The following is a 14992-nucleotide window of genomic DNA, read 5'->3' on the forward strand; positions in this document are numbered from 1 at the left end:
GCTTGGATAACCTTTTTCCTGCCATCATGGGATATATAGCCACCAACACACCCTCTTCACCAGAAGTCCCACTTTAGTGGGAAGCTATATGAAAAGCCTCGCTATTTTGGTAGCAGAGTCATTCATCAGCTATATCATATCCTTGTAAGTCTGCCCCTAATCTGTTATCTTCCAGCTAGCAGTACACCTCTACCCCGATATAACGCTGTCCTTGGGAACCAAAAAATCTTATCGCGTTATAGGTGAAACCGCGTTATATCGAAATTGCTTTGATCCGCTGGACCGCGCAGCCCCGCCCCCCCGGAGCACTGCTTTACCGCGTTATATCTGAATTAGTGTTATATCGAGTCGTGTTATATAGGGGTAGAGGTGTACCATACTGTCATCAGCCCAACTCTAAATTTAAATATATTTTCCTGTTTTTTGTATTCAGCCAAATTCTGCTCCCAGATATATCGCTGTAAATTTGGATAGACTCCACTGGTGTCAATGTAGTTACTCTGCATTTACTACTCCAACATAACTGAGAGCAGAATCTGGCCCCTTGTCACTGTTAGCGCATGGAAAGAAAGTGAAACCGTGGGAGTGAGGTCAGCTACTGTCTTTCTTCCAGTTTCATACACACTCATTTTAAAAATATGTTATTTTGAAGTCCACAGAGCCAATCCGGGCATTAGACTTAACAGAATGCTCAGCAGTGCAATTTGATTACTCACAGGAACGGGTCAACTGTTTCTGGTAAGTTGCAGTCCAAATGAACCCTTAATTCTTTTGCCTAGCTTTTCTGAAAGCCCTAATATACTCAAGAAACAACATTGATTTGTTATTGCCAGCCACTCCTGACAGACACCTGATGATAAAGGGTGAGCATTATAGAGTCTCTCCCACTCTTTATTTTATCCATGTATCTCAACCAGCTCTCTTGATCAGTTCCACAAAGCTCTGTAAGAGTCAATGCTGGAGATAGAACTCTGGCTTGGGCTATGGGGTTCATTCATTACTGATTCCCACTTCCACTCAGAAAACTGAATTCAGTCCCAGGGGTAAGTAGGTATAACTCATACTGAGGTGAGACCACTACGAGTGAATTTAAACATGGTTATTTTTGTGGTGTGCACTAAAGCCAACCCCAGCACAATTCTGCAAAACACAATTCATTTGCCTATACTGGCTAGGCACAATGTATTAACAAGACTCTCACTATCAAGAGCTGAACAGCTAAACAGCTTAGACCGGACTGTAGGCAGGACCTGAGACATTAGCCACACAAATGAAGCATCACTCTAACACCTGAAGTCTGAACAAAAATTGGTCAGTGCCAGTGTGGGAAGAAGCATCGCTATGGGAGGAAATACTGATTATTCGAATGGATTAAGATTATGTTTTCTTTACAGTTTAGTATTCCCACTAAGGACATATTACCTGTGTGCAAAGACTGGCATTGAAGCCGATGAGTGGATTAAGATACTGCGATGGAAATTGGTAAGGAAATGGTGTGTTAAATGGCAGTGTGGGCAGAAGGCTAATCCCTAGGATTTAGCACACCAAAAAAAAATATCAGACAAGCATTTGTTGGCTCTTTCCTGTATTTACATGTATAACGGATAGATGTATTTACCATAACAATGCATTAATGCCAGGTATGATTGCATTGCCATGCCCTTGTTGAAACTATATAGTATTCTCCATTTTGAACTACTATAGACCAAGTTGTCATCCTAGATATATATATTTTTTTAATTCTTAAATGATGGATTTATTTCCAGTGCTACAGCAATATCATTGTGGAGTTGGTTTGAGATTCTCTGCACAATGAGGTATTCTCCTTCCTAATGTGTGTACGCCATCCATATGTACATTTAGCAATTTTTTATATGTAAAAATGCTTCAAAAAGGGCTCTGCGTGCATATATAAAATACATTAAACAGTAATCTCCCACAGAGTGTTGTCAACTCTCGTGGTTTTATCATTAATCTCATGATTCTTGGTGTTTTTCTTAAACACCTGGCATCATGTTGTTATGTCAAAATCTGTTTTCATGAGGGGGAAAAGTGACTTTCTAGCCATCATGATAGGGCATAGAAAAGCTTGAAAACATGAAACCTACAGGCTCAAAAAATTAGAAGGAACATAAAAAGAACCCAAATTCTTATTTTTTTTTTTAATTGATGATTTTAGGGACCCAACTCATGATCATGTTTGACTGGCTGGGGTTGGCAATGCTGTGAACAAATTGAGAAAGTATTGCTCCCACTCAGTTAAAATTTCAGTGAGCCAGTCTGAACCTTCAAAGATTAGCATACAACTTCTATTGACTTCAGTGAGAATTGCAGGCTTGGAATCTATTCCACTACATGTATAAACACATTATAAAACCTGTACATATGTACTTTGTGAGGCCTATAAAGTGAATAAGTCTACTTTTTATGAGGTATACATTCAGGGGTGAAAGTAAGGCAGTACGGTGTACGGATAAAAAGTGCCCACCAGTACCAGCCCGTACAGCTGACTTTAAAGTGCTGCTGCGGCAAAGGACCTTCTTTAAAGCGCTACCGGGGCAGCGCTTTAACATCGTTGCCCCTTTTGCCCCCACAGGCCGCAGTAGTGGCGGCCGGCGCCCCGGGCCCTTTTACATCGCCGGCTTCGGGGCAGCTGCCACTACTGCGTCAGCAGCCGGAGCCCTGGGCCCTTTAAATCGCTGCCGGAGCCCCGGGCAGCGCGGGCCAGGCAGCACAAATGGGCTGGCTGGGGGATGCTGAGCCCCAGCCCCACCCCTTCCAGGGGGGAGAGAAGAGCCGGCCCCTGTACCAGTAAGAGTTATTTTACTTTCACCCCTGTATACATTCCATAATGGTAAGTACATTACATGACATTTGTCACCACCACATTGATCTCTCTGCTTACATGTTCAGCCTCTTACTACTATCCTTTTTCTGTCTTGCCTATTTAAACTGTAAACTCTTTAGTCAGGGCCTATTTACTACTCTGTTTTGTGCAGTGCCTGGTACAATGTGGCTCACTGTTCTTGGTTGGTCCCTAGGCACTATTGTAATAGACATGATTAATAATAAGATATTAAGGCATGTATACAGCATAGTTCCTTTAAAAGTGCATCTGCCATATAGGAAGGGCATGTTAGGTTTTTCCCCCAGGATCTTGTTTGTTGGAAGATTCCCCTACATGTCTGTAAATCCCCAACAGGGAAGACTAACTAGACTTTATCTACAGTTTCAAAGCATTGCATTAACAGATGCACACACAAAACTGGTTAAGCATTTTGAATGTGCATATTCTACGGTACTGTTGTCTTGAGTGCCTTCTGTGTTCATAATCTTGTACAGAACACAGAAGGACATGGCCAGTGCACCAAGAGAATTTTTTACCTAGATTGTAGGTAACACAGGACCCCACAGACAGCATACTTTGGGTGATCAGGTGAGAGTCAAGAAGGCAGGGCAATGTGTTATAAATCTAACTTGCTCAAAAATCAGCAGCTAGTATTTTATCTATCTGCCCAATTTTTATTTTCTTTGATATTTCTTTTTAACTGGCCACACATATGAACAAGTAATGGATTGTCTTTTGTTTCAGTCACAAATAAGAAAACAACAGGACCAGCGTGATGCTACCTCTACTCTGTAGTTATTCCTCTACATAATTTCCTCAGCGAGATTCAGCCTTCAACATTGAGTGTGTCATTTCACACAAGGGCAGTTTCAGCACATTGCATTACCTACAGTGTACAGCTATGTACTTGCATATGTAGGATTAATGCTAGATGGACACTTTCAGAATGTGAAATGTTATCAATGAAAACTGTTGCATCCTAACAATGCTGGTTCCCTACCCAATCACATTCTTAATGCACATTTAATTCAACCACCTATTCTGTTCACTTATGGATCACAAAAGTGTTCAGTATTTGAAACTTTCGGTATAGTAGTAAAGTACTCATGTTAGCTTCATTAAGCTTCTGTAATAAATACATAACTAACTACTAGCAACAGCTGTACTGCAGGGGTTAGCCCACTCATTTGAAATCAGCTATATTCTGGAAACCTTAAATATTTCTTTTGCATTATGGTTTAAGGGTTTAAATTCTAGAGGAAAATTATGGCTCCAGAGTGGATTTTTTTCACTGTGAAACTGACTAGAGTATATTTTTGTAATTAATGTGAGTCCCTATTACTTGGAAAATATAAACTTAATATTTTTAAAGTCCGGTGTCAAAGTGGGTGATGAATAATACTTGGTTTTGATGAAAGCTATTAGCGTGTGGTCTGATCCTGCATTTTGGCAGTGGTAGTTGTAAGTGCGTAGATTGCTGCTCTCTCTTGCTGTTAAATAGACGTACTATATTGAGAGCATCCTTGCTTATACATTGGGGTGATAAGGGCACAGGGCAGTTGGACCCCAGCTTCTCCATTCCCAGTACGCCCATGAAGGAGTAGCCATAGGCGGCCATGGAATGAGGACAGAACGCTCTACAGCCAGCAAAGTCCTTGGTCCCCATTGGGTGGGTAGTGGAATTCTAGCAGAGTCGTATGCCCTTCACTTACCCACATGAAGATGATCGTTAAATTTTATGCATTTCTGCTAGCAGCAGCTGCTTGTAATGATCTTTTCCTTGGTTAGTATTGAGAGTTTACAAGCAGAAGCTATTAATTTTAGTTGATTAGGTTTGTGTGTCTTAGGGGACAGGGGCAAGGGGATAAGAGAAGTTATATTCCGGAAATGAATTGTAAAGCATGTGGCAGCTATTCAAACAGAGAAAGCAGGGATCATAAGTTTGTTTTTAAATATCAAATTAGCTTGAATTGTACCTGCTCAAAAATGTTTTACATGAGAAGGCCATTTTATGTTCTCCCACCATATAAACTGCCGTGGCATTTTTAAAATAAAGTTTGCACACCAACCAGTTTAATTTTCCACAGCTGCCTTTACTGTGTGAAGAGAGGCACCTGAGCCTGGAAAAACAAGAGACTCCATTATGATAGAGGAAGAATTCAGAGTTGTAATTACAGGAATAGTATTTTGTTTTAACTTAGATGTTCACAGTATTTGATTAATGTTTTTTGTATAGACTAAATATTTTAAAATGTCTGAGTAAATACAGTTTCACCATACTATTAAAAGGTACTCTTTCAACCTTAGATTGTGATGCCTGTAGTCAAGGAAGTTAGCAGAATGGTAGTTCATATGCAACAAAATTTTATACAATAATGATTTCCATCTCCTTTTTCCTCCCAAAGAAATTACAAGATAACTGCAATAGAGTAGAAATATTTGGTACAACCCTGTTGGTAAGCCAACAGTAGTCATGCCTCTCTACTAACGGATGGGAAATCCTGTGTGAAGTCAAATCATCTCACAATCAGAGCTTCTTCCCATGAGAACAGGCCAGGTTACAGAATATTGGAAACAAAATGTAGTATACACTACCTCTCTCAAACAAACAATCACAAACTAAAGCCAGGTTAGAATACAGCTTGCGGGTTTTCAAATAGAGCTTCACACAGACAGGATGTTACATTGGTTGATCGGGGTCTACAGTGGTTGATTAGTTTCTAGATGGAATTTAAAAAGTGTTTGCCTTATTGTATTAAAAATGCAGATCTTTTGGATCTATATTATCTGAAAAATAAGACATTATACAGCCCCAAGTGTTTTTACTTATAGAAAGCCAACACATGTAGAGATTGACATTTGACAGCAAATTATGCAAGTTTTTATAAAAATGTAGAAATTCAAAAATGATGAGACCTAAATGAGATCCACACAGGTTATTTTTCAGCCCATAAATTATCCAAGTTGTACATTTATAAAGCAACAAGGGAGACTATTATCTGCATGGAAAATTAGGTTTACCAGCAATATTTTAGGACAGTTATAAAAATGGATCAGGTTACAACATTTTTAAAAATATTGTTTTATTTAGACATTTACTTAGGAAAACCTAAAAATAAATGAGCAGATCAAGTGTTACCACTAACATAGCCACAAATACCAGAACAAAAGACAAACATGGGTATCACACCTACACTGTACAAAAGAAATACAAGAAAGTGCAACACTGATTGGGCACTTGTACCCAGTAATAAGGAAAACGCTTGAAGCCGTAATTTATATAGAAATAGCAGCATCCTTCTCCTATACCAAGGAAGCTCACATTCAGATTAGTAGTATTCCTTTACCGAAGCATCACAAAAATAAAAAAAAATATGGGATACCATATTTTCTCTTTTTCCTACCACATGCAAAGAAGCAATGAAAATTAATTCTACTTCCCCACTATGTAGTGGTGGCTAGTGAGAGGGTAAACCGTACTCAATGCTTCATTTCCTGTACAGCAAGGGAGCTGTGGGTCACTTATCTGGATTGACAGCATGCGGATACCGGTCAACTCTGTTAAACCTGATCCTTAGTAAGGGCTCCACTGGAGCCATTTGCAGGTCTCTCCAGTACTGCACAATACAAGACATGTGGCCAAAGAGTCTATCTACAACACACTAGTAGCTCATTTCCGATTCAGCACTATGTACAAATTTAATCTTATTTAGTACAATAGGGGGAAGTGATATTTCCTCTCAAACATTTGTTATTTTGTGGGCTGAGAATTATTGAATCTTTATGTCCCATTGTGTAGTGAAGAGATGCCGAACTTTGATGACACCATCAGGTTAAGAAACCTCTACAACCTGCCTCAACTCTTCAAACAAGGGAGCAAGCTCCTTCTCTAAGCTGACGATCAGTCCTGTAACAATAAGAGAAGAGATACAAAATAGTTACACTACACAGCATCCATTAAGCCTCTCTCCAAAGCAGTCAATAATAATGAAAGTGTTTATTAAAACTAAACTGATTTCACTTCAGCTTATCACTCTGCAAGGAAGCAGCATATGAGAGCTAATCACAGCAGTGACCAGCAATTGCCAATGTAATTAAGTGCCCTCTTCCTCTTTGAATCACAGATGGGGTATCAAATAAGAGCAAAACAGGGCAGGAAAGTCCCCAGAACAGGAACAGAGCCAATGCAAGCAGTCTTCCTCTTCACTGGCACCTGCAGCATCGCTTCCACCCCATGCAGGCTCTGGGGAGTAGTGGGAGAATGTGTATGTTGGAAAGTCAGAGAACAATGACTCTACAAAAGAGGATTTCCTCTGGAACAAGCAGAGAGTCAAGTGGACACGCTGGAGTGCCAAACTCAGAGTCCTGCATCACTGAAGGGCATAATTTTGAGACCAGGTGTTGCACAGGTCAACAGAGGGCAAAATCTGGCCTGCAGAATCTTTGTTACATCATCCTTATCATCACCAGCAAAAAGTATTAAGCACTAACGTGCTAAGCTGTTCAAGACATAAGACAAGAGAGTACCTTCCCTGCAGACCTTAGCATCTAACAGACAAAAATGAAGACTAGACACTGTGAAGCCTGGAGGATGGAATAATGTAGAGGCTTTTGTTAGTTTTTGTTTTCATGTTTGTGGGCATTGAGGGAGAAGAAAGATTGTCAACTGTTTGTATTGTGGGATCATTACCAGTGCATTTTCCAAATAAGTGAGGTTCACATCCTGTTTAAGGTAATGCATTATTAGAACATGCGGGAAAATGAATTGCTTTTAAGAAAGATCATAAGTATTTTTGAAAATTTTGCCAAACTCCTATTTTCAAATATTAGTCCCCATTGGGACTTACGCAGTTTTGAAAATTTTACTGAAAATACTTTTTTCCAATCAACCATGACACCCTTTTAAATCAGATTCCATGCTGGTGACAAGTTAATATGCAGTTGTGTACTGAATACTGACCTAAGTTTATGTAACTCATATTTTTCAAATGAATTATTTTAAGTCTTTTATTGAAAATATATCACTCTAGTCATAACAATTTAGGAAATTACTGATAATGAAAACGTACCGGTATTGGCATTGCTGCTAGCAATGAAACTTACTACCAAAGGTAACCGATTGAACTGGACCACCTTAAAAACATAAAAACAAAAGTTCCTCAAAAATCAATATGCTGCTTGTCAGAAAAACAGTGTGAAATTTGCTATACTCATTCCCTAATCCTGCAGTCCTTACTCATGCAACTGGTCCCATCAATTTAAATTATAAATAGGAAAAAGGACTGGGTTTTATGTATATGTTTTAAAGATTCAGAGTTTAAAGGTGCTAGCAGAGATAGACAGCAATCCCATTTTGTGGCTCACATATGTACAGTATGCTACACATTGTGAAATCTAACCAAATTTAAAAGCTGCAGCATAGTGTGTATGTTATTTCCTCCCTCTTGTTACATGATTAAAAAAAAACAACTATTCAGGGGAAGGAGGAACGAAGAATAATTCAGAAATGCTGAACATATGCTAGTAGTGTCAAAAGAATGTCAGGCCAATGCAGTCAGGGTCAAACAGCTACTTTTTTGCATTTATTTTCCATCAAAGCTGAATATAGCAAGTCTAAACAGTTAAACTTTTTTCATTTGTTTGCATCAACACCCTTCTGTAAAATTCTGCTCATCAATCCACTGTGAACTGAGCAGGCGTGTGAATCTGTTGAAGGATGATGGATGTCAGTAGACATGAAAAAAAATCAAGTTTATAAATGGTGAACTGTTTAATGTAAATTTCCTTGCCCAGACACTATTCCTGAAGCAGGATTTAACGGTTACACAGTTTAAAGTGGACAGAAGGCCCAGCTTGTTCAGCAGTATCACTGATCACATGTACAGAAATATGAACATTTTATTTTTCAAGATAAAGATTTTTAAATTGTCAGCAATAAACACAAATTTAGAATGGTAGATACTAGAGATTTGCAACCGGCACCATCTGCTGGAGAACACAGTGACCTTCAAGTACTGCCCTGAACCAGTAACTCGTTATTGATGCTGGGAAACAAAAGCTAATTTCAAGGAATATTGCAAACATTCAGCATGACCAGCTCTTACATATTTTAGGAAATAACACCCCAGTGGAAAGCCAGCACAGAGTTTAAAAAAAAAAAAAAAAAAGTCATGTAGGACTAGCTCTGGCCCATAGACCCTTACCTGGTATGTGTTGTAATAACAGATGATACTCTTGTTTTTTGAAAGTCCTAGTTTGCTGCCCTGGTCTGTCGCAAGTGCAAAGGTGGACAAGAAACCAGGTCTAAGTGCATGCTCTGGAGCATTATCATTGGCAACTGGAACAAAACATATTTTACATTCCTACATGATCTTTGTACATATGGGTCAGGCATCCTGCATCTGAGGCAACAGTAAACTAGATCAGATCTCACAAATATCAAACTTCCCCTACCTGCTTCCCACCTTCCCTCAATAATGAATGCCTACTGATGTGCTTGGAAGATGCATGTAAATGTTTTACTCTGAATATCGTTATCACCACTTCAGCAGCCAGCTTTCCTAATGTTCTGAGGATGGCTTATTTTCTATACGCTTGTTTGTTGCACCATGATCTGTGCTGATGCTGTTTTGTTTTATTGTGTCACTTGCAGTAGCACACCAGACCCATCGCATTTCACCCATATCATGCTTATGCCATAGATCTTCCTTCAGATTCACACATACATGCAACTCCTACTGAGCATCATTAAATGAGATGGACATAAAAACCATCTGCAGATGCCTGAATCTTTAGATTCTTAACTTACGCCATTGTGCCTGTAGCACTAGATGTCTCACACTACTACCGGAAAGTAAGGTAAGGATAGCACAACCCTGATGCAAACAAATTCAGAATTAAGTCAACAGCAATTGGTGCATCTCTCTGTGGGTAGCATTTGGTCATATCAGTCTGAGGGTAAGACTTCTGCTAAACCAATCCTGGCGTTGTCTACCAATCTTAAAGCAGCTTTAAGGTATAAACTCGTTACATGATTCCAACTCTCTTCACTGATGACATGGTAAGGTGCCTACAGACTATGGTTTTAAACACGCTGCATGTACCTAGATAGAGGGCTCCTTTTAAGAGATAATTTAGTGTTCAATAAATCCTTGTTAAAATGTCCCAAATTTGAGCATGTCTAACTTAATGCTTAGATCAACCTCCAATATTTACAGTAAATTAAAAGCCAGATAGGAGGAAGAGTCCTCTCTCCATTAGGAAGCCAGTTTTTTGTCTTTCAATTAAAGATGTCCATTAGGGATCAGATGTTATGAGTTACCTTTGATAACAGGCACACCATCTCTGTCTGACACTAAAATAGCATGAAGACCTTCAACACTAGAGAAAACAAAATAAAACTGTTGTTTTTACCAAGTTTAAATGTTGGCAGTGAGATTCATTTTTATTCAGCAAACACGTACCAAGGTGAAAACAGAAGAAGTAGCAAGGAGAGGGATGATAGTGCAAGCAGTGCCCACCATTAAACTAGCTTTCATTATGCGATCACCCAAGGGACCACAGCCAGACTTCTACTAGAAGTTCAAACAGATTGAAATTGGAAATTGTGGAGGTCCTTCAGCTTCAGTAAGGGGACTGCTATTGGAGGTAGTCCTTAGTGCAGGTTTCACTGTATTTGCACACAGTGCCAGAGCATGACTATTTAGTGCTGCTAATGACTGACCTAGCCTAGCTACTTGCAGTTACCAGAAACTGTAAGTTACCAAGATGAACTAATTCTTCAAAGAGCCAGTACGAAGCGTTGCTTGATTTCGAGAAGAATTATTCCAGTAACAGGAGCTTTTAACACTATTATTTAACACTTAAAATGAAATGAAGAGTACTGTACTTCTTTTGGAGTGGACAGATGGAAAGGTTTGAGTTATTTCCACCTGAACTGACTTTTAACTCATTCAAAAATAACAGTGTACTCAGTTTCAAGATAAGTGTCTCTTTAATATTAAGCTGGGTTAGCAAAAGATAGGTTTTTGCAGCCAAATAAATATTATTCAGAGTATAGGAACCTGCAATGTAAACTTTAATAGATTCTTTTTAAAAAGTGTTCAGACAGTATGGACAGTCTGTTGGATTACTTTCACTAGAACCCACTAAAATCCAGGTAAATATTAACATATATTAATTGCGAAGCAGCACAGAGTGTAAAGTGAACACTTTACTGTAGCATGATAGCTATGTTACCTTGGTAATTTTTTGTACAGAAACCTTTTCAGGTCCTATAAAGAAAAATAAGAGTATGAAATATGCTTTATTTTTCAAAATAATCATATGTATGAAACTTTCACAATTTTATCACAGTAGAAACCATTTGCGTCATTTTTTTTAAAACTTCCTCTTTCATTCTACCACAAAACACTTCTTTTAAATTGCATTGTGTGAAGTATTTTGAATTATAACTGATCAAGCCCCCCTCTCCCCCCCCTTCAGGCTTGTATATAAAAATAGTCTGCGTTCCAGAATTTGCATATGTATAGTACTTATATTACTTATTCCTTTAATTCTGTAATCATTTCAGTGGCTCTGAAAATGTACATACTGATATTTGTTAACTAACCAAAATGCATCCAATACATTTAGTGAAGTGGCAGCAAGCATTTCTCTGTCCTCCCAAAGTGTTTTAAATATAATGTTTCATGTTAACACACTAAATACACAGCGCTTGAACATTTTAATATAGTCGCTGCTACAAATGATATCCCAGACACATGTGAACTTTGTTTTAGCATCTTCCAAATATAATCACTTTACAAGTTACTGAACAAAGCAGATTCTCCCTCCTTTTGCATAATCATGTCATTCTCAATCAATCAAGGCCAGTTCCCCTTTCAAAGTGTTTACAGTCTTCTAAGGCCTTAGTCCTGCAAATACTTTAGCTCATGCATAACTTTACTGACATCAGTAGTCCCACTGAACTGAATGAGGCTTCATAAGGGTGTGTCCACATGGATCAGTTTATAGGATTGGGGCCGTAAAGTAAGCTTTTCTGGACAGGGCCTATAGTTTCTTCCTGTTTGGTAGCTTTCACAAATAGTGAAACAAAACCCCCCAAAACAAACAAAACCATATAATTACAAAGACAAAATATTTTCAAACAGAAATGGGTATTTTCAAAATACTTACATCAGCCATGTTTAGAAACTTTTGGAAAAAAAGTAATCAGATGTACTGTCAAGGTTCCTGAAAAATAAGAGTCAACATTAGTCATGCACATAAGCTTTTATGATCTCCCTCTCTCTCTTTTGCTTACTCTCACACAAAATTAAGAAGGAGGGAGAAGCGTCCCTATTAATTTCCAGCATCCCACAGCTCTCCTTCTGGTGCCAATGTGAAGAGGATAACGCTCACGCTACCCTGCCCAACAAAATGAATTATTGGCATTAAACTGCTCTTAAAAGAAACTGACTTACCACAAGCTACACACAAGCTGTTCCCCAGAGGGCCTTCCCGCACAAGCAGCCCTGTTGCAACTGTCCTCCCCACCTCAGTAGGAAACATGGGTCAAAAGCTGCATAAACTAGGTAAAGAGCATCTCAGGGCAGATCTACACTTAAAAAGCTGCAGCAGCACAGCTGTGCTGGTGTAGTGCTTCTCCTGTCCGCGTAGTTCATCCCCTCCATGAGAAGTGATAGCTATGTCGACAGGAGAAGCTCTTGACACAGCACTATTTACACTAGGAATTAGGTTGGTATAACTGCATCGCTCAGGGATGTGGATTTTTCACACCCTTGAGCAACGTAGTTATACCAATGTAAGTTTGTAGCGTAGACTTGGCCTCAGTGATGGGGCGCTAAAGAGAGGAATGACTGTAAGGTGAAGGTAGGTACACGTGTTATTCCTGGATACTCTCCACGATAAAACTGCCTGACAGCCACTCTGCCAGCAAGTTTGTATGTTTCAATGGGACAACACTAGGCAGCTGTTAGTCTAGGTGTTTTCTGAGAGCTCTCTCTCTCCTGCCTCTGCTATAATCACTGAACCACATCAGACAGACTGGGGTCAATGGATGAGTCAGTCAGCTTTAACTCAATCAAGATAAGAGAGATGTAATACTAGCACAGCAGGGGAAGTAACTGAAAGCACTGTCTGTGCCTTACATTGAGTTCTCCCAGTGGTTTGTTACAAGAGCTTGCCATGTGGAATCTGTGTTTGTTTCTGGATGTTCAGACAGACAGCAGGAGCGTCAGTGTTGCAAACCCTGCCCACTGACTCTTCAGTTGCCTACGTACACTGTTCCTTTGGTCATGAAGACAGTCAGTCATCTCTGTCTTCGTCACCTTCCCACTGGAAACACCCTCCGCATGGACTATTTCCAAAGGCAGTTTCAACTAATATAGACTGCTGTCATCATCATACGCAAGACAGGGGTGGTAACTGTCCCAGTCTACTCTGCACTGGTGAGGCCTCTGCTGGAGTACTGGGTCCAGTTTTGGGTACCACATTTTAGGAAATACGTGAACAAAATGGAGAGAGTCCAAAGAAGAGCAACAAAAACAACAGAAGGGTTAAAAAAACCTGATCTATGAGGAAAGGTTAAAAAAAACTAGGGATGTTTAGTCTGAAGAAGAGACTGAGGTGGGAGCTAACAGTCATCAAATATGTAAAAGGTTGTTAGAAGGAGAGGGATCAATTGTTATCTGTGTCTATTTAAGAGTAGAATAAGAAGTAATGGGCCTAATCTGCAGCAAGTGAAATTTAGGTTAAATACTAGGAAAAACTTCTTAGCTATAAGGATAGCTGAGAACTGGACCAGCTTTCCAAGGAAGGCTGTGGTATCCCCCTCACTGCAGGTTTTTAGAACAGGTTGGACAAACACCTGTCATGGCTAGTCTAGGTTTGCTTACTCCTGCCAGGTGGGTGGGTGTTGCTCAAGTCCTGCCTTTCCCTGACTCCAGGAGTGAAGCTAGCCGGCAGGGGAGCAGATTGCACCTGCTCCAAAGACAGGTCAAGGAGCGTGGCTGGCTACCGGAGAACCCTGGCCCCTCCTTGGGTTGTGGCCTGGCACCTGACAGGCCACAGGGCTCCCACAGTTGTGCACGGGGTGGGCAAGGACAGGCTGGGCTGGCCCAAGGAGCATTGGTGCTGGAACTAGAGGTGCAGCCGCACCCCCCCTGACTTGAAGCGGTTTCCATCATATCCAGGGGTCGCAGTTTGGTTCTATGGCGCTCAGCACTCCCCGCCCCCTACAAACGGTCCCATCTGCCCTGCCAAGGAGCTGGGGTTTGCGGAGCTCCGAGTCCCCCAGCCCCTGGACAGAGGGTTGTGGGGGGACCTGGAGAGCGGTCGCAGGACCCCTCCGGCTCGACTCCCCGCAGCACCGGGTGTGTGTGTGTGTCAATATAGTAGGCCCTATAATAACAATTACCACAACACATTACTTCTGCTTTGGGGGTCCGCCCATCCACCCTCCCCCGAAAGCTAAACTCTCCCCCTTACCCCAGGGTCCAACGGGCCACCCGCTTCTTCCGGAATTCCTCACAAAAATACCCAGATGACAGCGGCCGCTTCCCTTTAACCCTCGATCACATGATTCCCCACCCAAGAAACGATCGCCATCGCCGCCCCCCCGCGCGCGCCGTCCTCACTTCCGGTGTAGCGTCAGATCTGTCTCCCTTGTAGCTAATGAGCATGCCCACCCGTTGGCGCATGCTCAGTGAGCGCAGCGAAAGGGCTGCGCTAGTGGGAGCGGGAGGGGACAAACAAAGGGCGAAGCCACGGCGGCGTCTCTGCCGCTTTCCGCCCCAAAGCAACTGCTGCAGAGGTCATGTGACTGCATTGCCGCGGCACGGGAGGTGACAGGAAGGGCTCGCGGTTGCGCCCAGGGCCCGTCTCAGGAGCCGCGCGCCCTATTGTAGTGCTCGTGCTCTGGGGGCGCCTGGCCACGGGCACAGGGGTGGGGTGCTGGGCAGCGAGCCCCAGCACTCATTCTCAGGGGGAGCTGGAAGCAGGTGCTGCTGGCTCTGGCTTGGCAGGAATCCTGCAAAGGGCCCTGGGGCTGTCCGTGAATTGCCTGCCCTAACCCATTGTTGGGGGGTTTCAGTGCGCAGCCCGCCCAGGGCCGGCTCTAGGTTTTTTGCTGCCTCAAGCAAA

General features: G+C 41.3%; 2 protein-coding genes across 2 annotated transcripts in view; one reads left to right on the plus strand and one right to left on the minus strand.

Moving 5' to 3' along the window:
* The window catches only part of DAPP1 (dual adaptor of phosphotyrosine and 3-phosphoinositides 1), a 51524-nt gene extending 45886 nt beyond the window's left edge, over nucleotides 1–5638 (plus strand). Inside the window, exons 7-9 of the mRNA XM_024211733.3 lie at nucleotides 653–738; nucleotides 1395–1482; nucleotides 3593–5638. Coding sequence (XP_024067501.1) covers nucleotides 653–738; nucleotides 1395–1482; nucleotides 3593–3643 — 225 coding nt within the window. The 3' untranslated portion in view covers nucleotides 3644–5638. The remainder of the gene's footprint in view (nucleotides 1–652; nucleotides 739–1394; nucleotides 1483–3592) is intronic.
* Nucleotides 5639–5914: 276 nt separating this feature from the next.
* Nucleotides 5915–14457, minus strand: LAMTOR3 (late endosomal/lysosomal adaptor, MAPK and MTOR activator 3). The gene is made up of 7 exons (XM_024211734.2): nucleotides 14339–14457; nucleotides 12026–12082; nucleotides 11087–11121; nucleotides 10170–10228; nucleotides 9052–9185; nucleotides 7918–7981; nucleotides 5915–6755 (listed from the first exon to the last, which is right to left on the minus strand). Exons 2-7 carry the CDS (start codon nucleotides 12032–12034, stop codon nucleotides 6682–6684), a joined length of 375 nt encoding a protein of 124 aa, XP_024067502.1. The 5' UTR covers nucleotides 12035–12082; nucleotides 14339–14457; the 3' UTR covers nucleotides 5915–6681.
* Between the last annotated feature and the right edge of the window lie 535 nt (nucleotides 14458–14992).

The sequence above is a fragment of the Terrapene carolina genome, unplaced genomic scaffold (assembly GCF_002925995.2).
Source record: "Terrapene carolina triunguis isolate 2854851 unplaced genomic scaffold, T_m_triunguis-2.0 Scaffold706, whole genome shotgun sequence".
Classification (NCBI taxonomy): Eukaryota; Metazoa; Chordata; order Testudines; family Emydidae; genus Terrapene; species Terrapene triunguis.